This window comes from Salmo salar, chromosome 16, assembly GCF_965601325.2.
Source record: "Salmo salar chromosome 16, fSalSal1, whole genome shotgun sequence".
Classification (NCBI taxonomy): Eukaryota; Metazoa; Chordata; class Actinopteri; order Salmoniformes; family Salmonidae; genus Salmo; species Salmo salar.
The window spans coordinates 33161446-33185744 of record NC_138306.1 but is presented as its reverse complement, the minus strand read 5'-3'; the positions used below and the strand labels follow the sequence as shown (position 1 = coordinate 33185744).

Below are 24299 nucleotides of genomic sequence, written 5' to 3'. Positions count from 1 at the left end.
TTAGAAAAGCACACAATGAGTGGGACTGTATACTGCTCTGTGGTAAGTGTGGTGTCCCAGCCCTGACCAGGCCTGACCAGCCCTGGGAGACCCTGACCCCATCCCAGGTCAGCGCCACTCCAACTGGGCAACTCCTCCCCTCCCTCCCCTCTACAGCCCAATCACAACTGGCCTGAGGCTGAGCCATCCCATCCCATCCACCCTCAGTCTCTCTGGGAGACTATGTGCTTATAAAAGCAGTTGCACAACAATCATGCTCTTAGGGAACGCCTTTGATATTGAAAGCAACAGATGCAGGAATGTAGGGACTGGAGATCAATCACTCAATATCACACAGTAGGACAGTGTGACTGGGGGGAAAAAATCCCATATTTCTGAGGCCTTGTTTTGAATTTGTCAATAACAATCATGTTGGATGACAACAGGACGCTGGTATACTCAGAGGAGAGTGGAGGAGAAGTTGTCTCTTTCAGGCCGTGCCTATGGTGTGTTGGCAGAGCCTTGGCACAGTGGCTGGCAGTGAGCGTGACGCAGCCAGGCACGTTGGCACAGGGCTCCTCATTTAGACACGTGCCAAAAGCTCGTCAGCAGATCTGGATGCTCTCGGGGTAGAAGAAAAACAGAGAGAGCTTGAGAGAAAGGAGGAGAGCAGGGCTGCTGTCCCAGCCGCAGGGGGCAGAGGGCAGAGAGCCCGTACACAGAGGACCATTGTCCTCACACACCTCGTGGGTGTTAATATGTGTGAATGTGTCTGTCTGTCTGTCTGTCTGCGTGTGTGTGAACACATGTGTGAACGCTAACAACCAACTGATATAACACAGTACTAATTATGATATTAGCAGAAGGAATGCTACATCAATGAGTGTCTGGGACGTGTGTGGGTGTGTGTGTGTATTATTCACACAGTGAACATGAGTGTGTGGGAGTGACTCAGATCCCACTCAGGGCTTGAGCTCTCTCTCACTCTCTCTCTCTCTCTCTCTCTCGCTCTCTCTCTCTCTCTCTTTATGTCTCTATCCGACTCTCTCTTTCTCTCTCCCTCTGACTATCCCTCTTTCTCTCTCTGTGTCTCAGTGTAAGTATGAGGTGGTTCCCCCTGTGGTAAATGTGTATTTCCAGGCAGTCACCATGCTGTTTCATGGCTGTTCTGATTCTAGCCTCATGGCGCGACACCCTCTGACCCCCATCCACCCATGAGCCTCCACCACAACCCCACAATACTGTGCTTTGGGCAGCAGGGCTACATCTGGGCTCTGACTCTTCAGGTTCCGATCCACAATCACACATAGACAGATGCCCCTGTTCCCTTCACTCTCTCCTCTCCTTTTGCCTCCAGGTCTGTGGAGCCATGCCAGCTGCCTCCCCCGCACCCCTCTCACCCCTTCCCCCTCACCTTGCCCCCTTGCTGGGCTGTGACAGCTGCCTCTCTGACCCCCTGGTGACTCAGCCACCCCCACTGGGCAAGACAGCAACCGGCAGGAAGTGACAAACACACTGGGGCCCAGTTCTGGTACCCTGCCACCTGCCCCTTGGCACCACCACCTCCTCACCACATACTGTAAACTCCCACCCACACAGCCAGCCTTAATTAATGAGCAAAACAGGAAAGTCACAAACCACTATATGAACTTAAACTCTCACTGATGCAAGGTCTTAAATAGGTAGAAGCGCCCACACACTAATACTGGCGATGGTAACTAGAGAATAGAAAACCCATTCATATAGGCTGTAATGCCATACTATACAGTGTGAGTGACATCACCTCTGCCCCTGTGATAACTGGTGTGTGAATGTGTACAGTGTAAGAGTGTGTGAGTAAGGCCCCTCCAGGCCCAAGCCGTCAGCCTGCCCCTACAGACGAGGACCCAGAGGGGCCGGCTGGGGACTCCTGGCGTGGGAGGGAGGGACCCTACTAGACTGTGCTGACTGACAATCATTGTCTAGAACAACAGATCTATAGCTGCTTCTCAACCTGGCTACCCAACCCCCAGCCTCTTTCTACACCTCTCCCTCCATCCCTCTATTCCAGTATCTTTATCTGTTCCCTTCCGTCTGCTCAGCTAGATATGGAGAAGCAGGAAGTTCCTGGGAGTTGAGTCAGCACAATTCCCTTACGGGAGCAGTGTGTGCAATCCTGCAATCCTAGTCAGGGCTGAGCTGTTTTTCCAGTATATCCACATCTATGAGCACACACACATGCTTGAGATCGCACACACACAAACAAACACACAGAACAGGTGTGACCAGGTGTAGGTGAGACATACATAGAGAAAGCAGGTTGAGCTAGAGAACGCTTCTCTCTGTAATCAGAGGGCGGCTGAAGTTTAACATTTACCCTATTGTTTCAGGCACATATACCCACCCACACCCACACATATACCCAACCACACCCACACATATACCCAACCACACCCACACATATACCCACCCACACCCACACATATACCCAACCACACCCACACATATACCCAACCACACCCACACATATAGCAACCCACACCCACACATATACCCAACCACACCCACACATATACCCAACCACACCCACACATATACCCACCCACACCCACACATACACCCAACCACACCCACACATATACCCAACCACACCCACACATATACCCAACCACACCCACACATATACCCAACCACACCCACACATATACCCAACCACACCCACACATATACCCAACCACACCCACACATATACCCAACCACACCCACACCCACACCTATACCCAACCACACCACACATATACCCAACCACACCCACACATATACCCAACCACACCCACACATATACCCAACCACACCCACACATACACCCAACCACACCCACACATATACCCACCCACACCCACACATATACCCTACCACACAAATGCTCAGACACAGACACACACTCAGAGACAAGTCTCTGTTCCTCCATCCACACCACCTGCCACAGAGACGGCTGTACTAGACTTGTTGTGCCCCGTGCGCTCACCCATTCTCCTGCCCCTTGTCCCTCCAAGCCCTATAATTACCCCTAACCACCGAGTCACGACACCCCGGTTATAGCCCCCTAACTGACCCCCCCAAACCCAGTTATAGCCCCCTAACTGACCCCCCCAAACCCAGTTATAGCCCCCTAACTGACCCCACCCCAAACCCAGTTATAGCCCCTAACTGCCCTGCATTCACCTGACACCATGCCAGCGCAGAACTCACAAACATACATACAACAAAGATAGATAGACGAGACACAGACAGACAGACAGACAGACAGACAGACAGACAGACAGACAGACAGACAGACAGACAGACAGACAGACAGACAGACAGACAGACAGACAGACAGACAGACAGACAGACAGACAGACAGACAGACAGACAGACAGACAGACAGACAGACAGACTAGTCCTCTGATATATGTTCCTAATCAGAGTATAACTGGGCCTGCTAAACCAGATTATGTTATGCAGTAACACTGACTCATTCAGTAAGGCTTCCTCTATTAGGGCATTTTCCCAATGTGATTGTAAAAGTAATACAAATGTCTCTGATTGCTTCTAGCTTGCCAATCCAACCAGTGATATAGCTCTACTTTATCGTTTATATTTAAAAAAGCGATCAAATGTAATAAAGACCAACCCAGTCTTAATGATAAGAAACACTTGGTCTGTGTCACTTTGTCAGTCAGATTATAAATCAGATTGGTTGTGATGCCACTTGATGGAAATATATATATTTTTCTTCTACCATTTCTACTTTTATTGGGAATAAGGAATAGGGTAGTTGGGGACACCATGTACACTATGTAAAATCATTTCTCACATGAACACCATACAAAGGATATCCATTTCTCTGTTTTTACAGATGGCTGTTTAACTTAAGTAAATATCATGCAAAGGCAAATCCAGCATTTGGATGAAGTTTCTAACCACAGGAGAATGGGAGAGCAGGGACATACTGCAGGGGCTGCTGGGACATACTGCAGAGGCTGCAGGGGAGAAATGGCTGAGTCTACAAAACCCCAGAGGACTCTGAGAAGTCACAGACACTAATATAAACATATATTTTGAATATGGAATTGTTATAATCTAAAAGTAATCAATTAACTACATTTATAACAATAAATGAACAAATTAATAATATACTAGTTAGAAATACACAAGAAGAATATTATCATTTCAAAAGAAAGCGATGGCTCGGTTTTCATGGGAAGAGGTGAGGACAGACAAAATAAAGAGTCGGCAGGCTTGCCAAGAGCATCTTAAGGGACTTGAATTCTCAGGCACTCTAGCTATACTTGGACCCAAGTCCAGTTTCACATCTGCCATTTTCCCTCTCTGTACAGGAAATACTGTGTTGTAGGGGGGCCCTTGGCCCCTCCCACTGAGGCACCCATCACAGTCAGGTTGGAGGCAGAGAGACGGCCCTCCGGGCCAGGTGACCACCCTTGTCCCCCCCTGCGGCCGGGAGAGAAAATAGTTCCTGGAATAGTGACCAGGAATGGAGTCGGCACATACACGCTGTATTTCTCACCTGTGTCCTGACAGTCCTGGAGAATCAAATCCCCAAGCAGGATGCTTCCCTCTCCTCCCTCCTAGACAACACTGTCTGACTGCTCCCACTCAGTGGGATGTAGGGAGGGCGGGGAGTCTCAGACTTACTTCAGTACAAACACAGACACTGAAGTCTTTCACCTACTCATCTGGGCTATCCATCCATTACATTTACAGAGGAACAATTTAGTGTCATTCATATTTAATCCCTTCATGAAATGGTGAATAAGTGATCTGCTCAGATGCAACATCACCATCCTGTTAGGTGATTTACAACAAGTCCCCATGTTCCAAACTCCCATGAATCAGAATCATTTACAACAATCAGAATCATTTACAACAAGTCCCCATGTTCCAAACTCCCATGAATCAGAATCATTTACAACAATCAGAATCATTTACAACAAGTCCCCATGTTCCAAACTCCCATGAATCAGAATCAGTTGAGTAATTCCACAGCATCATGGAATGTTTATTACTCTGGAGGGCAAGGTGAAGGGAAAACAAATTAATTCAAATGTTTTAATTGGCAGGAGGAGAGAGAGAAGGAGAGGATGGGGTGAGAGTGGTCAACTGAAACACCTCCATCTGCAATGTCATCACTGACTGGTAGAAAAGAGTGATGTCTGCATAAAGAAAACAAACAAAATCAAGAAGTCTAGTAACTCACGCTATTAGCTAACCCTCAGACTTAGAGATAGATGTTTCAAGACTTTATGGGGTCTGTATGGACCGATGATGCCTCCAACAGCTTGCTGCTTTATGGGACGAGAGGCTGTTTGTTGCACATTAACAGCCCTCAGTTTTTATCAGTCTCACATTGTTAATAAAATATGAGCTAATTTAGAAGCGTTGAAAAAAACGACTTCCTGGTGCAGAAAGACTCTTCCTCCAGTTATGAGTGAACGCACTCTCTCATTTCATTGTGAAATTAACACTGCTACTGATGGTAGCAGAACCGTAAATCATAGTTAAATGTCATATTTATCCTTAGAAAGTAGTATTTGTAATTTTGTATTATTATTATTATTATATATTTTTTTAACCTTTATATAACTAGGAAAGTCAGTTGAGAACAAATTCTTATTTACAATGATGCCCTACCCCGGCAAAGCCCTGACCCGGACGACACTGGGCCAATTGTGCGCCGCACTATGGGACTCCCAATCACTGCTGGTTGTGATACAGCCTGGAATCAAACCAGGTCTGTAGTGATGCTTCTAGCACTGAGATACAGTGCCTTAGACCGCTGCGACACTCGGGAGCCCAACCAGAGCTCCACTGTTTCATTTGACTGTAAGATTAACATTTTCAGGAAGCCATGTGACATTCAGTATATTTGTACCCCACAATAAAGCGTGGGAGTGGTCATTGATCTGAGGCCTGGGATAAAGGAAGTGGAAATTTGAGCTGGGAGCTATAATGAAAACCCTATGGCAAAAATAGAGGCAGGAGTATGATTGACTAGTGCTGGGAAAAACAAAGCTTCTCTTTCCCCAGCAGAGACAGTTCTGTCCCAACAGACAGTCAAAAGAGGAGCATTTCTGTAAAAAAAAACATTCAACAAAAGGACATGGCATAGCCAAGGACACAAAGAACCCCTCTTTTTAACAAACATCAAACAATCAACATCAGATGAGAGGAACACGAGGAGGGCTCAGTGAACAATGGGCATGACAGAGCAGCAGGAATCAATTAGTGGGCTCACTTTGATGATGTCATTGACAAGTCATCTGCCAGTGGAGCGGCTTCCGTTTGAGGGAGATGGAAACAACAGCCCCCACCGCAAAACGAGCTGGACCACTGCGCTCCTCACAGAAATGCTCGTCCATCATCCTCCCTCCACCCTCGCCTTTGCCCAGTCGCCTCTCTCCTCATCAGAGTCAGGAGTGAGGGCTGATGCCTCCCTACCCTCCCCCATCATACACACATTACTACCAGGTCCACTTCAGCTAGACTTGAGTATAAACTACATTAACTAAATATGGAGTAACTATAGTAGCTTTATGACATTAAGTTCATAAACTTTAAACTTAGCAACCAACTAATGTGCATTTGTGTGGCTCCGTGAGATAATTCAGAGCCCCTCCCAAACACCACACCCTGCTTCATGTTGGGGCTGAAGATGGGAGATTCATCTGCTACTAATTTTCCCCCTTCAATAACCACCACCACCAGCAGCAGTGAGCTGTTCCCCCCTCTCTGGCTCTGTAACAAGGTTAACTGTCAAGCTGTTCCCCACTCTCTGGCTCTGTAACAGGGTTAACTGTCAAGCTGTTCCCCCCTCTCTGGCTCTGTAACAGGGTTAACTGTCAAGCTGTTCCCCCCTCTCTGGCTCTGTAACAAGGTTAACTGTCAAGCTGTTCCCCCCTCTCTGGCTCTGTAACAGGGTTAACTGTCAAGCTGTTCCCCCCTCTCTGGCTCTGTAACAGGGTTAACTGTCAAGCTGTTCCCCCCTCTCTGGCTCTGTAACAAGGTTAACTGTCAAGCTGTTCCCCCCTCTCTGGCTCTGTAACAGGGTTAACTGTCAAGCTGTTCCCCCCTCTCTGGCTCTGTAACAGGGTTAACTGTCAAGCTGTTCCCCCCTCTCTGGCTCTGTAACAACGTTAACTGTCAAGCTGTTCCCCCCTCTCTGGCTCTGTAACAGGGTTAACTGTCATGCTGTCCCCCCCTCTCTGGCTCTGTAACAGGGTTAACTGTCAAGCTGTTCCCCCCTCTCTGGCTCTGTAACAAGGTTAACTGTCAAGCTGTTCCCCCCTCTCTGGCTCTGTAACAGGGTTAACTGTCAAGCTGTTCCCCCCTCTCTGGCTCTGTAACAGCATTAACTGTCAAGCTGTTCCCCCCTCTCTGGCTCTGTAACAGGGTTAACTGTCAAGCTGTTCCCCCCTCTCTGGCTCTGTAACAGGATTAACTGTCAAGCTGTTCCCCCCTCTCTGGCTCTGTAACAAGGTTAACTGTCAAGCTGTTCCCCCCTCTCTGGCTCTGTAACAGGGTTAACTGTCAAGCTGTACCCCCTCTCTGGCTCTGTAACAGGGTTAACTGTCAAGCTGTTCCCCCCTCTCTGGCTCTGTAACAGGGGTAACTGTCAAGCTGTTCCCCCCTCTCTGGCTCTGTAACAGGGTTAACTGTCAAGCTGTTTCCCCCTCTCTGGCTCTGTAACAGGGTTAACTGTCAAGCTGTTCCCCCCTCTCTGGCTCTGTAACAAGGTTAACTGTCAAGCTGTTCCCCTTCTCTGGCTCTGTAACAGGGTTAACTGTCAAGCTGTCCCCCCCTCTCTGGCTCTGTAACAAGGTTAACTGTCAAGCTGTCCCCCCCTCTCTGGCTCTGTAAGAAGGTTAACTGTCAAGCTGTCCCCCCTCTCTGGCTCTGTAACAAGGTTAACTGTCAAGCTGTCCCCCCCTCTCTGGCTCTGTAAGAAGGTTAACTGTCAAGCTGTCCCCCCCTCTCTGGCTCTGTAAGAAGGTTAACTGTCAAGCTGTCCCCCCCTCTCTGGCTCTGTAACAGGGTTAACTGTCAAGCTGTTCCCCCCTCTCTGGCTCTGTAACAGGGTTAACTGTCAAGCTGTTCCCCCCTCTCTGGCTCTGTAACAAGGTTAACTGTCAAGCTGTTCCCCCCTCTCTGGCTCTGTAACAGGGTTAACTGTCAAGGTGTTCCCCCCACTCTGGCTCTGTAACAAGGTTAACTGTCAAGCTGTTCCCCCTCTCTGGCTCTGTAACAGGGTTAACTGTCAAGCTGTTCCCCCCTCTCTGGCTCTGTAACAAGGTTAACTGTCAAGCTGTACCCCCTCTCTGGCTCTGTAACAGGGTTAACTGTCAAGCTGTTCCCCCCTCTCTGGCTCTGTAACAGGGTTAACTGTCAAGCTGTTCCCCCTCTCTGGCTCTGTAACAGGGTTAACTGTCAAGCTGTTCCCCCTCTCTGGCTATGTAACAGGGTTAACTGTCAAGCTGTTCCCCCCTCTCTGGCTCTGTAACAGGGTTAACTGTCAAGCTGTCCCCCCCTCTCTGGCTCTGTAACAGGGTTAACTGTCAAGCTGTTCCCCCTCTCTGGCTCTGTAACAGGGTTAACTGTCAAGCTGTTCCCCCTCTCTGGCTCTGTAACAAGGTTAACTGTGAAGCTGTTCCCCCTCTCTGGCTCTGTAACAGGGTTAACTGTCAAGCTGTTCCCCCCTCTCTGGCTCTGTAACAAGGTTAACTGTCAAGCTGTTCCCCCTCTCTGGCTCTGTAACAAGGTTAACTGTCAAGCTGTTCCCCCTCTCTGGCTCTGTAACAGGGTTAACTGTCAAGCTGTTCCCCCCTCTCTGGCACTGTAACAAGGTTAACTGTCAAGCTGTTCCCCCTCTCTGGCTCTGTAACAAGGTTAACTGTCAAGCTGTTCCCCCTCTCTGGCTCTGTAACAGGGTTAACTGTCAAGCTGTCCCCCCCTCTCTGGCTCTGTAACAAGGTTAACTGTCAAGCTGTCTCCCCCTCTCTGGCTCTGTAAGAAGGTTAACTGTCAAGCTGTCCCCCCCTCTCTGGCTCTGTAAGAAGGTTAACTGTCAAGCTGTCCCCCCCTCTCTGGCTCTGTAACAGGGTTAACTGTCAAGCTGTTCCCCCCTCTCTGGCTCTGTAACAGGGTTAACTGTCAAGCTGTTCCCCCCTCTCTGGCTCTGTAACAAGGTTAACTGTCAAGCTGTTCCCCCCTCTCTGGCTCTGTAACAAGGTTAACTGTCAAGCTGTTCCCCCCTCTCTGGCTCTGTAACAGGGTTAACTGTCAAGCTGTCCCCCCCTCTCTGGCTCTGTAACAGGGTTAATTGTCAAGCTTTTCCCCCCTCTCTGGCTCTGTAACAGGGTTAACTGTCAAGCTGTTCCCCCTTCTCTGGCTCTGTAACAGGATTAACTGTCAAGCTGTTCCCCCCTCTCTGGCTCTGTAACAAGGTTAACTGTCAAGCTGTTCCCCCCTCTCTGGCTCTGTAACAGGGTTAACTGTCAAGCTGTACCCCCTCTCTGGCTCTGTAACAGGGTTAACTGTCAAGCTGTTCCCCCCTATCTGGCTCTGTAACAGAGTTAACTGTCAAGCTGTTCCCCCCTCTCTGGCTCTGTAACAGGGATAACTGTCAAGCTGTTTCCCCCTCTCTGGCTCTGTAACAGGGTTAACTGTCAAGCTGTTCCCCCCTCTCTGGCTCTGTAACAAGGTTAACTCTCAAGCTGTTCCCCCCTCTCTGGCTCTGTAACAGGGTTAACTGTCAAGCTGTCCCCCCCTCTCTGGCTCTGTAACAAGGTTAACTGTCAAGCTGTCCCCCCTCTCTGGCTCTGTAAGAAGGTTAACTGTCAAGCTGTCCCCCCCTCTCTGGCTCTGTAACAGGGTTAACTGTCAAGCTGTTCTCCCCTCTCTGGCTCTGTAACAGGGTTAACTGTCAAGCTGTTCCCCCCTCTCTGGCTCTGTAACAGGATTAACTGTCAAGCTGTTCCCCCCTCTCTGGCTCTGTAACAAGGTTAACTGTCAAGCTGTTCCCCCCTCTCTGGCTCTGTAACAGGGTTAACTGTCAAGCTGTACCCCCTCTCTGGCTCTGTAACATGGTTAACTGTCAAGCTGTTCCCGCCTATCTGGCTCTGTAACAGGGTTAACTGTCAAGCTGTTCCCCCCTCTCTGGCTCTGTAACAAGGTTAACTGTCAAGCTGTTCCCCCCTCTCTGGCTCTGTAACAGGGTTAACTGTCAAGCTGTCCCCCCCTCTCTGGCTCTGTAACAAGGTTAACTGTCAAGCTGTCCCCCCCTCTCTGGCTCTGTAAGAAGGTTAACTGTCAAGCTGTCTCCCCCCTCTCTGGCTCTGTAAGAAGGTTAACTGTCAAGCTGTCCCCCCCTCTCTGGCTCTGTAACAGGGTTAACTGTCAAGCTGTTCCCCCCTCTCTGGCTCTGTAACAGGGTTAACTGTCAAGCTGTTCCCCCCTCTCTGGCTCTGTAACAAGGTTAACTGTCAAGCTGTTCCCCCCTCTCTGGCTCTGTAACAGGGTTAACTGTCAAGCTGTTCCCCCCTCTCTGGCTCTGTAACAGGATTAACTGTCAAGCTGTTCCCCCCTCTCTGGCTCTGTAACAAGGTTAACTGTCAAGCTGTTCCCCCCTCTCTGGCTCTGTAACAGGGTTAACTGTCAAGCTGTACCCCCTCTCTGGCTCTGTAACAGGGTTAACTGTCAAGCTGTTCCCCCCTATCTGGCTCTGTAACAGGGTTAACTGTCAAGCTGTTCCCCCCTCTCTGGCTCTGTAACAGGGTTAACTGTCAAGCTGTTTCCCCCTCTCTGGCTCTGTAACAGGGTTAACTGTCAAGCTGTTCCCCCCTCTCTGGCTCTGTAACAAGGTTAACTGTCAAGCTGTTCCCCCCTCTCTGGATCTGTAACAGGGTTAACTGTCAAGCTGTCCCCCCCTCTCTGGCTCTGTAACAAGGTTAACTGTCAAGCTGTCCCCCCCTCTCTGGCTCTGTAAGAAGGTTAACTGTCAAGCTGTCCCCCCCTCTCTGGCTCTGTAAGAAGGTTAACTGTCAAGCTGTCCCCCCCTCTCTGGCTCTGTAACAGGGTTAACTGTCAAGCTGTTCCCCCCTCTCTGGCTCTGTAACAGGGTTAACTGTCAAGCTGTTCCCCCTCTCTGGCTCTGTAACAGGGTTAACTGTCAAGCTGTTCCCCCTCTCTGGCTATGTAACAGGGTTAACTGTCAAGCTGTTCCCCCCTCTCTGGCTCTGTAACAGGGTTAACTGTCAAGCTGTCCCCCCCTCTCTGGCTCTGTAACAGGGTTAACTGTCAAGCTGTTCCCCCTCTCTGGCTCTGTAACAGGGTTAACTGTCAAGCTGTTCCCCCTCTCTGGCTCTGTAACAAGGTTAACTGTCAAGCTGTTCCCCCTCTCTGGCTCTGTAACAGGGTTAACTGTCAAGCTGTTCCCCCCTCTCTGGCTCTGTAACAAGGTTAACTGTCAAGCTGTTCCCCCTCTCTGGCTCTGTAACAAGGTTAACTGTCAAGCTGTTCCCCCTCTCTGGCTCTGTAACAGGGTTAACTGTCAAGCTGTCCCCCCCTCTCTGGCTCTGTAACAAGGTTAACTGTCAAGCTGTCTCCCCCTCTCTGGCTCTGTAAGAAGGTTAACTGTCAAGCTGTCCCCCCCTCTCTGGCTCTGTAAGAAGGTTAACTGTCAAGCTGTCCCCCCCTCTCTGGCTCTGTAACAGGGTTAACTGTCAAGCTGTTCCCCCCTCTCTGGCTCTGTAACAGGGTTAACTGTCAAGCTGTTCCCCCCTCTCTGGCTCTGTAACAAGGTTAACTGTCAAGCTGTTCCCCCCTCTCTGGCTCTGTAACAAGGTTAACTGTCAAGCTGTTCCCCCCGCTCTGGCTCTGTAACAGGGTTAACTGTCAAGCTGTCCCCCCCTCTCTGGCTCTGTAACAGGGTTAATTGTCAAGCTGTTCCCCCCTCTCTGGCTCTGTAACAGGGTTAACTGTCAAGCTGTTCCCCCCTCTCTGGCTCTGTAACAGGATTAACTGTCAAGCTGTTCCCCCCTCTCTGGCTCTGTAACAAGGTTAACTGTCAAGCTGTTCCCCCCTCTCTGGCTCTGTAACAGGGTTAACTGTCAAGCTGTACCCCCTCTCTGGCTCTGTAACAGGGTTAACTGTCAAGCTGTTCCCCCCTATCTGGCTCTGTAACAGGGTTAACTGTCAAGCTGTTCCCCCCTCTCTGGCTCTGTAACAGGGATAACTGTCAAGCTGTTTCCCCCTCTCTGGCTCTGTAACAGGGTTAACTGTCAAGCTGTTCCCCCCTCTCTGGCTCTGTAACAAGGTTAACTGTCAAGCTGTTCCCCCCTCTCTGGCTCTGTAACAGGGTTAACTGTCAAGCTGTCCCCCCCCTCTCTGGCTCTGTAACAAGGTTAACTGTCAAGCTGTCCCCCCTCTCTGGCTCTGTAAGAAGGTTAACTGTCAAGCTGTCCCCCCCTCTCTGGCTCTGTAACAGGGTTAACTGTCAAGCTGTTCTCCCCTCTCTGGCTCTGTAACAGGGTTAACTGTCAAGCTGTTCCCCCCTCTCTGGCTCTGTAACAAGGTTAACTGTCAAGCTGTTCCCCCCTCTCTGGCTCTGTAACAGGGTTAACTGTCAAGCTGTACCCCCTCTCTGGCTCTGTAACAGGGTTAACTGTCAAGCTGTTCCCGCCTATCTGGCTCTGTAACAGGGTTAACTGTCAAGCTGTTCCCCCCTCTCTGGCTCTGTAACAAGGTTAACTGTCAAGCTGTTCCCCCCTCTCTGGCTCTGTAACAGGGTTAACTGTCAAGCTGTCCCCCCCTCTCTGGCTCTGTAACAAGGTTAACTGTCAAGCTGTCCCCCCCTCTCTGGCTCTGTAAGAAGGTTAACTGTCAAGCTGTCCCCCCCTCTCTGGCTCTGTAAGAAGGTTAACTGTCAAGCTGTCCCCCCCTCTCTGGCTCTGTAACAGGGTTAACTGTCAAGCTGTTCCCCCCTCTCTGGCTCTGTAACAGGGTTAACTGTCAAGCTGTTCCCCCCTCTCTGGCTCTGTAACAAGGTTAACTGTCAAGCTGTTCCCCCCTCTCTGGCTCTGTAACAGGGTTAACTGTCAAGCTGTTCCCCCCTCTCTGGCTCTGTAACAGGATTAACTGTCAAGCTGTTCCCCCCTCTCTGGCTCTGTAACAAGGTTAACTGTCAAGCTGTTCCCCCCTCTCTGGCTCTGTAACAGGGTTAACTGTCAAGCTGTACCCCCTCTCTGGCTCTGTAACAGGGTTAACTGTCAAGCTGTTCCCCCCTATCTGGCTCTGTAACAGGGTTAACTGTCAAGCTGTTCCCCCCTCTCTGGCTCTGTAACAGGGTTAACTGTCAAGCTGTTTCCCCCTCTCTGGCTCTGTAACAGGGTTAACTGTCAAGCTGTTCCCCCCTCTCTGGCTCTGTAACAAGGTTAACTGTCAAGCTGTTCCCCCCTCTCTGGCTCTGTAACAGGGTTAACTGTCAAGCTGTCCCCCCCTCTCTGGCTCTGTAACAAGGTTAACTGTCAAGCTGTCCCCCCCTCTCTGGCTCTGTAAGAAGGTTAACTGTCAAGCTGTCCCCCCCTCTCTGGCTCTGTAAGAAGGTTAACTGTCAAGCTGTCCCCCCCTCTCTGGCTCTGTAACAGGGTTAACTGTCAAGCTGTTCCCCCCTCTCTGGCTCTGTAACAGGGTTAACTGTCAAGCTGTTCCCCCCTCTCTGGCTCTGTAACAAGGTTAACTGTCAAGCTGTTCCCCCCTCTCTGGCTCTGTAACAGGGTTAACTGTCAAGCTGTCCCCCCCTCTCTGGCTCTGTAACAAGGTTAACTGTCAAGCTGTCTCCCCCTCTCTGGCTCTGTAACAAGGTTAACTGTCAAGCTGTTCCCCCCTCTCTGGCTCTGTAACAGGGTTAACTGTCAAGCTGTTCCCCCCTCTCTGGCTCTGTAACAAGGTTAACTGTCAAGCTGTTCCCCCTCTCTTGCTCTGTAACAGGGTTAACTGTCAAGCTGTTCCCCCTCTCTGGCTCTGTAACAGGGTTAACTGTCAAGCTGTTCCCCCCTCTCTGGCTCTGTAACAGGGTTAACTGTCAAGCTGTCCCCCCCTCTCTGGCTCTGTAACAGGGTTAACTGTCAAGCTGTTCCCCCTCTCTGGCACTGTAACAGGGTTAACTGTCAAGCTGTTCCCCCTCTCTGGCTCTGTAACAAGGTTAACTGTCAAGCTGTTCCCCCTCTCTGGCTCTGTAACAGGGTTAACTGTCAAGCTGTTCCCCCTCTCTGGCTCTGTAACAAGGTTAACTGTCAAGCTGTTCCCCCTCTCTGGCTCTGTAACAAGGTTAACTGTCAAGCTGTTCCCCCTCTCTGGCTCTGTAACAGGGTTAACTGTCAAGCTGTCCCCCCCTCTCTGGCTCTGTAACAAGGTTAACTGTCAAGCTGTCTCCCCCTCTCTGGCTCTGTAAGAAGGTTAACTGTCAAGCTGTCCCCCCTCTCTGGCTCTGTAAGAAGGTTAACTGTCAAGCTGTCCCCCCCTCTCTGGCTCTGTAACAGGGTTAACTGTCAAGCTGTTCCCCCCTCTCTGGCTCTGTAACAGGGTTAACTGTCAAGCTGTTCCCCCTCTCTGGCTCTGTAACAGGGTTAACTGTCAAGCTGTTCCCCCTCTCTGGCTCTGTAACAGGGTTAACTGTCAAGCTGTTCCCCCCTCTCTGGCTCTGTAACAAGGTTAACTGTCAAGCTGTCCCCCCCTCTCTGGCTCTGTAACAGGGTTAACTGTCAAGCTGTTCCCCCTCTCTGGCTCTGTAACAGGGTTAACTGTCAAGCTGTTCCCCCTCTCTGGCTCTGTAACAAGGTTAACTGTCAAGCTGTTCCCCCTCTCTGGCTCTGTAACAGGGTTAACTGTCAAGCTGTTCCCCCTCTCTGGCTCTGTAACAGGGTTAACTGTCAAGCTGTCCCCCCCTCTCTGGCTCTGTAACAGGGTTAACTGTCAAGCTGTTCCCCCTCTCTGGCTCTGTAACAAGGTTAACTGTCAAGCTGGCGCAATGCAGCTCAAGACCATGTTTTGTGGCACATGACCCGTCATTCATTTGGAGATTGGCTCCGTAAGTGCAGTGCTATGGCAGACAAACACATACATATGCACACACACAATACACAGACACAAAAACACACCGGCTGGTCTTGGGAACAAGCTTTAACACAAAACTATTAAAACTCCAATTCCTGTGGTGACGCCTCTGACTGAAGTCCCTTTCACAATGGATTCATTTACTGTGAATCTTCCCTGTGCTATCTGCCCCAAGCGAAAAGTCTTACATCCAGAGACAGGCCGAAGATTTATAGTCTGCTGTCTCTGAGGCCCTGCCTCGGTATGGCTCCACGTTAAGGGACTGCTCTCTCTCTCTCTCTCAGTTCTGGCCCCATGTCAGACAACAACACACCTACTCAATCCCCCTATGCATTACTGCTGTAATACCAACAGAAGTGACTTTCACATTTACCAGGCTGTACCTGAACGGTTTAGGAGTCATTCTATGACTTTCTACATGTATTTGTGCTTTTAGCTCTTAACACAATATAATAGAGTAGCAGCACACTCTGGAGGGTCTGTCACAAGAGGACTATATCAGGAGCACTCCCCCAATCAGTGGGGGCGGGAGGGCAAACCTAACCTTCTGGCATGGCCATGCAGATGGACCCAATTTCTGCTTTGCATAAAAGGAAACCACACACAAACTCTACGGATGAACAGAGCAGAGGGGGAGAGGGAGAGAGGGGGATATGGAGAAAAGGCCAAACACCAGATCTCTTAAACCCTTACAGCTGAACCCCGCTCCAAAATCCTAAAAGTCTCCAATTTCAACAAGATTTAGTTAAAGTTGAAGAGTGTTCATATATAAGAGTAGTGGCGACCTGTATTTCAGGGCAGGAGGGACAGAACTCGGAATTATAAGTCGGGAACTCGGGCCTCTTTCTAGAGCTATGACCTGAAGATCACTGACATCATCATGATTCGACCTTGTTTTTTTCAGAGTTCCCAGTTGTCTTGAAAGCAACATAAATGCAGAGAATGCCAGACTTTGATGACAAAGTTTGATGACAAAATTTGCCCACATTAAGACCACCGCGCCACCTTCCTGTTCAAATGAGCACAGCACAACAAGGTGAGTCCAAAAATGTCTTGTATGCTGCTGCATAAATTATGTAATATGCCAGGGAGATATGTATAGTGTAGCTAAGAAAGTAATACTAAGTGTATGTTGTGTAGTAAGCTGTTAGTAGCCCATGTGCCTCACCCTAATAATTTGGTCCCGTTTCCCCTCCTAATTTCGCCTACTGTTCTGACTTGGTGGTGCACATGTAGCCTATAACCTGTTTTAGAGAAATGTAATCATTGAATATTGTAAGAGCTTTCATTGTCTGCTTATATGCCCCCTTTATTTATCCTATGGTTCTGACTTGGTGTACAGGGAGAACACTGTAAGAATGGCCCCTGTTCTGAATTCTGTCGCTGTACGTTTCAAAAGTGCTGAACAAATAGTTATATTGACTACGTCCACCCTAGCTCGCTCATTAATGTCTTAATCGAAATTACGGATTGCCTCTTATCCACTTGTCGTTCCTTTATGCCATAGTTTGTACATCGCAATTGTCAGTAGAAACCACATTTGTTTAAAACCTCTTAAGGATCTACGGGATAGGTGTCCCTATACCGGGATGGTTATTGCTAACGTGCGGTACTGTGACTAGAATGACGTTGTTAGTAACAGCAAACTTTCCAGGACATAAACATGTCTTATATGGACAGAAAGCTTAAATTATTGTTCATCTAACTGCACTGTCCAATTTACAGTAGCTATTACAGTGAAAAAAATACCATGCTATTGTTTGAGGAGAGTGCACAACAACAAAAAACTTGTATCACGGCAACTGGTTTGAAACATTCACCTCTGAAGGTAAATAATGTACTTACATTCAGTAATCTTTCTCTGATTTGTCATTCTGAGAGTTCCAGAGATTAAATGTTGCATTGTTTTGTTTGATAAAATCCATTTTTATATTCAAATGTAGGAACTGGGTTCCTACATTTGGGTATGTTATTTTAGATGAAAATTGAAAAAAAGGGTCCGATCCTTAAGAGGATCAACCATATCAGCCATGTTTTTTTTAAAGACAGTAAATGAGGCTGAATGAACTGTTCCGCTGCCAGACAAGGCTCCACTGATAGGTGGTAAGGTGTTGGGACTGCTGTTGGGACACCTGCTGTTGGGACAGCTTTATGTAGCCTTCTAACAGTTTGTGGGCACCGTTTGTCACCGTTATTGTGCAATTAATGTATTGTTTAGTGTTGTGTTGTGTTGGCGCTTTGCTGGCATGCATACCCCAATTTTAGTTTTTGTTTACCCCACCAGGATGTACGTGCTAAAATCGCCACTGTATAAGAGTCTGTATTGCCTTCTCTCTCTGTTACAGTAAAAACCGTATTACATGAAATGGGCAGGACTTCAGTCCAGGTACTCACTGTACTCTGTGTAGAGGTTCTTGACAAATATATTCTTCAATCCCATGGTGAGTCATCAGTATCCATGGAGTTCCATTACAACAAAGCACCAATGGAGGATCTTCATCAGAGACCCACTACCTCTCTGAGCTCTTGTCTGAGCTAAGCTAACTTCACTTGGAGCAGATTAATAATTTACTGAGACACAATGAATCATCCCCCTCCCCCTGTCTGCTACTGTAGCAGTGCAAACGCTCTGCACCTCTGCTGCCTGTCACACTAAGAAGACCTGATTTAAGGACTCTACTCCACTGGCCTTCTCTCAATGTTCCTGTGGCAGTTATACAACTTCCTGTTCTGCTCTGTGAATTTTGAACAGTATGCTGCTGTGTATTCATTTATGTCTGATGATTCTCTAAAGGCACTGTTAGCTATCATTTGTCCCTCCAATCTAATGAATTTAAGGTTGGACTTGTATGGCCATGACTCAGAGTCAGAGTCCATGGTCATTAGGGCAGTGTGGATGATTCATGGGACTGACCAGTGACCCAGTACGAGGCAGTCCACTACCGGGAGCCCCTGGCTGGGACAGGGTTAACTGCTCCTCCCCGGTCCCTGCTAGCTACCGCTAAAATTAACCTCCCACACAGCTGGTTCCCATTAGCCTGTAGTGACACTCGGAGCCTGTACTTAAGCTCTACTGCGGGGGCTCCAGTGGAGCAGGGCTCACCGCCCCACTCAGATAATACTACTGTCCCCCGCCAGCGGCCAAGTTTAAACTGGCCCCGTTCCGCTGGCACCGCCTGTGTTTTCAAATGAGGAGGGAGGAGGAGAACGAGGGGGTGTGGGGGAAGGATGGAGGAACGCAATGGTTTATTCACTTGCGCACGAGAAAGAAATGAGAGAGAGACCTAAAAAGCGAGTGAGAGAGCCCAGAAGAGAGAGATCGACACCTAAAGAAAGAGTGAAAGTGAGAAAGAGAGTGAAAGAGAGAGAGAAAAAGAGTCAGAGAGACAAGAAGAGAGAGAGAGAGTGTGTGTGAGAGAGGGAGAGGGTCCCAGAGAAAGGAGACAGACAGAGACAGAGAGTCCCTGGGCTCACACTGAGCTGGGGTTGGTTCTGACTCCATTAATCAAAAACGGCAAGACCCATAAAATCACTCACTTTTCATGGAAAGATTATTATAACTGTTCCCTATTCATCTGTTACTCTGGACTGGCGTTGGGTGGCGGTGAGGAGAGAGCTGTATGCTATATGCTCTTTATGGACCTCACACTTCAACTGGGCATAGGGGGATCATGCCATAGTGAGACATGGCTGATGTATCTATAGGCCACACCTGGACAGTTCCCTCATGAAAACAGCTTGGCCAGGATGCTTTGCCAAATCATACAGTGCAGATTCCACTAGCTAAAGGACTTAGCTTCAATATTTTGCCTCTACAATTTTCTATTTTATTTTACACTTTTTACAATTGATTCAATTCATAGAGCAACAGACGCAGGCCTGTTGACCTGGTATATTTCAGTAAAATTTCACATTTCCTCTTCCGACCCCACGGCACACACTTTCACTTTCACTGCAGACATTCTTTGGGGTTTTCATTCAGTCTATTAACGTCTCCTAGCCAGGCAGTGTGAGATGTGTTTGTGTAAAAGGTTAACAATCATTGTAATTAAGAGCAGAGGTTGCAGCATGCGCAACATCTCTCCCAGCCTGACACCACTGGTCTGCAGGGAGTTAGAGAGAGGGAGAGAGAGAGGGAGAGAGAGAGGGAGAGAGAGAGGGAGGGATGGGGGGGAGCCCAGAGAAAAATCATACGTTCTCCAAATAAGTTCCACCTCAGTTCCTAAAGATAAGTACTCATGTCAACGAGCAGAGCAGTAGCACCTGTCTAGGGATTTACTACCTAAATGAAGAAGCCTGATGACTACACTGCGTTGTGGGTCGAGAAAAAGACCAATCTAACAATTGAGCCCTGTTCTCCAATGTTGCAACATGAGAATACGACGCGTGTTGTATGCTGATAGTTCACTGGATACTGAAATGTTGATGGAGGTACAAAGGATCAGCCATGTGCTGTTGGGGGTAAGTGTGTGTGTGTGTGTGTGTGCGTGCATGTGTGTGTAAGGTGACAGTGCTGGTATGACTGGGAGCTCCGTGGGGTGTATGTTGGATGCGGAGGGGCAGAGGGACGGAGGGCCCAGGGCTCATTAAAGCTGCATGGCCCTGAGCCTGCTAGAGGTGACAAGGGATAGGATTACTATCAGGCCCTGCCCCGGACACCCAGCGCCTCATCTGTAAAATGCCCGGCATGCCTGACAACTCCACGTCACGCCTTTTTAAATAATTAACGGGCAAAGATTAGTCCGTCAGCCTTGGGCCGAAAGGTCCATCGATTTCCCAAGGATGCATTTTTAATGAGCACATTTCAGCGAGGCACTGTCCGTGAACAGGGGCCTCTGGCACACCATACGCACGGCAACAACTACGAGGTCTCCAGGGGACCAAATGAATACACAAACAAAACAGTAACAAAAAATACATTCCTTCTAAACTCTGCAACATTACTGTGTGAAAACAAAGGTGTCAAGGGGGAATTCAAGTTTTAAGAGTCCATATCTAAACTTTTGGTAAATTATTTTTACCTAAAATGTTATCGCTTTAGGTCATCTTTATACAATGACTAGTAAAATGTTCAGGGCTAAAAGATTGAGCATTTCCATAGTTTTATTGAGCTCTCTCTGGGAAATGGAAGGGATGTAACCAGACAGGGGTGTTTAATGGTTCAGATAATCAATTTATGACCCACTTTATTCGGTTCTTTAGTAACACTGACAGAGTTGGCAGGACCTGGAGACAGTCCCATGGTCTCTCAGGTGTCATGGCTCTATCACCTTAACACGCCTGTAGTAGTATCTGAATCACAGGAGCAGCAAGGCTTTACTATATAATTACTTTAAATATATTGTTCTATACCATTACTATAGGATTGTATTTCTATGGTTGGAACAGTGTCACCATCTTCCATCCCTATGGCTTTGAAAGAAACCACATACTGTAGTCGTGTATTCATTGAGTTGGTAGAATGTGTTGGAATTACAGTGAGAAAAATGGGCAGGTTAAAAAAAGAAACAAAAGTAGGAAGAGTGAAATATTGAATTGAGGAGAAAGGTGGGTTTTTTAGTGGACGGCAGGGCAGTGTGATGTTTAGCGTGCTCCATGTGAAGCAATAACATCTTACAGAAAGCCTAGGGTTTATCCCAAACAGAGAACATATCACTCTGAATCAACAGCCTGGATTCAATCAAACTGTCGTGAGATTCAACCTCAATTTTGAGTGAAAAATGCTAGGAATACCTCAATGCCCATACCAAGCTGTTTACAGATCATTATTGTGTGGTTACATGAGTTTACAGAAATGCCAGGGAAATAAAAAGAGTGTCATGGATGAGTACGTCAGAGACAAATCGTTAAGAGGTTAACCTAAATCACCTCTCAGGAGAGATGAACAGATGAGATTAGAGAGAGGAGAAAAGAGAAGAGAGAATAAGAGAGAAAAGAAAAGAGAGAGATGTCAGGATTACCTTTCCCGTCTCCCGATCAAAGTCCACATACTCTCGTGTGGGCGTCTGCCTCTGCTCCCCGTGCAAGTTGGCTGGGAAGAACTGCAGCGAGAGGTTGGTGCCCGTCGCCACAAAAGCCTTTTAGAGGGAAATCAATACAAACAGGATCAGAACGCTGGGCCCGAGCATAAATTATGCAGCCCGTCATTTATTTTTCACATCAGAGAGACGAGTGCCTGGAGCCAGGGCCAGCGCTCCCAACACTCAGAAAAAAAGGGGAAAAACACAAGAGTCATCATTTTCTCTATTTGAAGTATAGAGTTACGCACATCTGATTCTATTTTACCAACACAATGTTGGAATACTGGGCTATAGTGAACTGACTTTAGGAAAGACAGAGAGACTGAAGGAGAGGGAGATGGAGTGAGTGAGATATAGGAGGAATACAGTAAGAAAGACAGAGAGACTGAAGGAGAGGGAGATGGAGTGAGTGAGAGATAGGAGGAATAGAGTAAGACAGGAAAAGAACATCGATAATAGTTTAAAAGCAGACCCTGCACAGACACTAATGACAAATGGCCTATGATTCATTTTGATTTCATTTATTAAATTAGGCTTTTTACATTACTTGGCTTTCCAAAGATTCCAGGCTCCCTGTGCTTGGTTGATGTCATGGAATTTACCGGCACATAGACAAAGATTTAAAACAACTGAGCTTCAAATATGGACACAATGTTTTCTATTGTTTTCATAGCATTACTTCAAACATAATATAGGAATAAAACAACACAGGCAGAATGCACACAACATATACTAACAAAATACAGTGTCATTACCATGTAATTACTAAGGCTATAGGAACATAGCACATGTTCATAATAAAAGTAATACAAGTATTGTGTATTCCTATTCTGCCTTATTGAATTAACAAAGTTCTTTGCATTTATTTAATTTACAAAAATTTGAGATATGGTGATGATAATATCTAATGTCTTTCTCGGTCAGAATAATTGCATTTTCAAATAGACACACTAGGGTGAATGGTAGGGTTAGGACAGACAGTGACAGTAACATATCAAACAATTGCCATAATGCTTAAAAATACTTAAATCACAGAAAATAACTAATTACAAGTTGGCCTAGTCACAATGTTATTATTGTGAATATCTTTTCGAATCTGTTTGTCTGAAAATTGAATTGAATTTGGATACACTACCTTGTCACTTTATTATTTCATGCCATAAAGAAAATCCTTGATTTGAATAACTTTACCAAAAATATGAAAAACTCAGACTCAACTAGAGTGTAATTTTAGGCTACTCTAAGAATAAAAGTGTTAGGCCTACATAAAATGAATACTACATATTACTTTATTACAGCACATATAGTAGACAACGTGAAAATATTACGACTGAAAAAAGGAGTGAGAAGAGGGACCGTTTTAAGTAGCCTTGGGCAGGCCCGCCAGCCCAGCTCTGTCCTGACTTCCCCCATTGTCAAATGGCCATGTCGGGTTTCTCTCCTCAAAAGGCTATTGAGACAGAGGCAGACCTTAATAGCCTTGTCTGTAGGACACCTGATACACAGGCTTATGGCATTTCTGGACAGTGAACTAATCATATTATAGTATAATATAATTTTAAGTGGAATTCATGTTAAGAGGATGTTTTTGTGTTGTTTGTCAGAGAATAAAGGAGGAAGTAATGTTTGGCTGATGTAAAATGTCTAGTTCCGGGTGTCTGTTTACGCAAAATATTGACATAAACTCAAGGTTAGTGTAATGATGTCTGATTATAGTGTTATTATCTCAAGAGTTGTATGCTGAACAGAAATGGTTTACTCACTATTTCTGAACGACCGTCCCTACAAGCGGTGTGAAACCTGGCTTGCCTCTCCTCATGCGGTCTGTCTCGGAACCCTGTGTATTTTATCTGAAAATATGAAGGATCAAATGCATCAATAAAGTTAATCTCAGAGAAAAAAAACACATGGCCTAATTAAAAATAATAAACTTTACTGTGAATGTCATTGATCATGGTTCACTTTCAAGATTTTGAATTTGAGACACCTTTCTTTTTATTAAGTCTTTAAATCCCGAGGCATCAAAGAAAATTCATTTAAATTCATCTCCATTTAGTCATTTGAAATAATAAATTATGGGAAATGATTGTAAACTACATTAGCCATGAGACAGTCAACGTGAATGTCAGAGCATCGGGCTGTGGTGATACGCGACTCAGATGAGTTGACAGACTTACAACAAACCAAAACCATGCACAATTTCAAAACATCCCTGTCTCCTTCCTCTTTTTTGAAAAGTGTATTTAGACGTTAAAATATGAAAAAACGTATCACATAAAATCAACAGTGCTTTCATATTGATATTTGGAAAACATCCCTATCTTTCAGTAAAAGCGATAGTTGGGTCTCTCAGCGCAACGTGCATTTCCACGTTATGAGCTACTTTGTTTCGCCACAAGATAAAATGTATCCAATGAATAGACTTGCCTCGCACTCCCGACTGAGTTTCCTGAAGAACTCTTCGTTTTCAAACTTGCTCCTTTGATCCGGGACCACCCGAGGCATCTTGAAGCTTTGCTGATAAACTTTTGTTAATATTAATTGTTTGTGAGAAAGAAAAACCTTTGCAATCCTGCTTTTATTCTCTTCCGTCTTTTTTGATGGGGTGTGTAGCAATGTGCTAATGTAATATTTACCTTATTGTAAGCAGGGTGGTGATCTCTCCCTGCTCTGAAGTCGGAACTACTGAGCGGTCAGTCTCTGCCACTGCAATGGATTAGGCTCAATTTCGCAATTGGCTATAATTCCCTCTCACCCTGAAGCGTATGATCCCTGTCCACTGACAACAAACGCCCGCTCTCTCGACTTTATCAGTCGCGCTGCATGGTTCTGAGTTACTTCCTGGCTCCTCGGAGTCCGACTTATGACTGTACACCCAAAATACTCCCCCCATTCACAATTCTCCTCACTACTGATCCCTAGTGCGCAAGCGTGTAACTCACCAACACTTCAGAGAGCAAGCGCTTTCATGCTATGTATGCGTCCATGTCTCATGTTCCTTAGCCCAGAGACAGACAAAACAAATGACATCTCTCTTCGTAAATTGTTTGGACCATAAGCCTACATCGTGAATAACTTTTTCCATAGGCATAAGCCTTTTGGAAAAAGACAAATCTTCTGAAACTGCAATTATACAAGGCTCCTTTTTTG

At 47.1% G+C, this 24299-nt stretch overlaps 1 protein-coding gene across 7 annotated transcripts in view; it reads right to left on the bottom strand.

Annotated features, from left to right (window-relative positions):
- Positions 1-24035, bottom strand: part of LOC106573726 (core-binding factor subunit beta) — a 39383-nt gene extending 15348 nt beyond the window's left edge. The window contains exons 1-4 of one of the 7 annotated variants that reach the window (XM_014149041.3): positions 23786-24032; positions 23577-23674; positions 22913-22999; positions 21090-21206 (exon numbers count right to left, since the gene is read on the bottom strand). In XM_014149041.3, coding sequence (XP_014004516.1) covers positions 21090-21206; positions 22913-22999; positions 23577-23654 — 282 coding nt within the window. In that variant the 5' untranslated portion in view covers positions 23655-23674; positions 23786-24032. Of the gene's footprint in view, positions 1-21089; positions 21207-22912; positions 23000-23576 lie in introns of all 7 variants that reach the window. The other 6 variants (XM_014149039.3, XM_014149038.3, XM_082962682.1 and 3 more) reach the window with 6 other exon arrangements.
- Between the last annotated feature and the right edge of the window lie 264 nt (positions 24036-24299).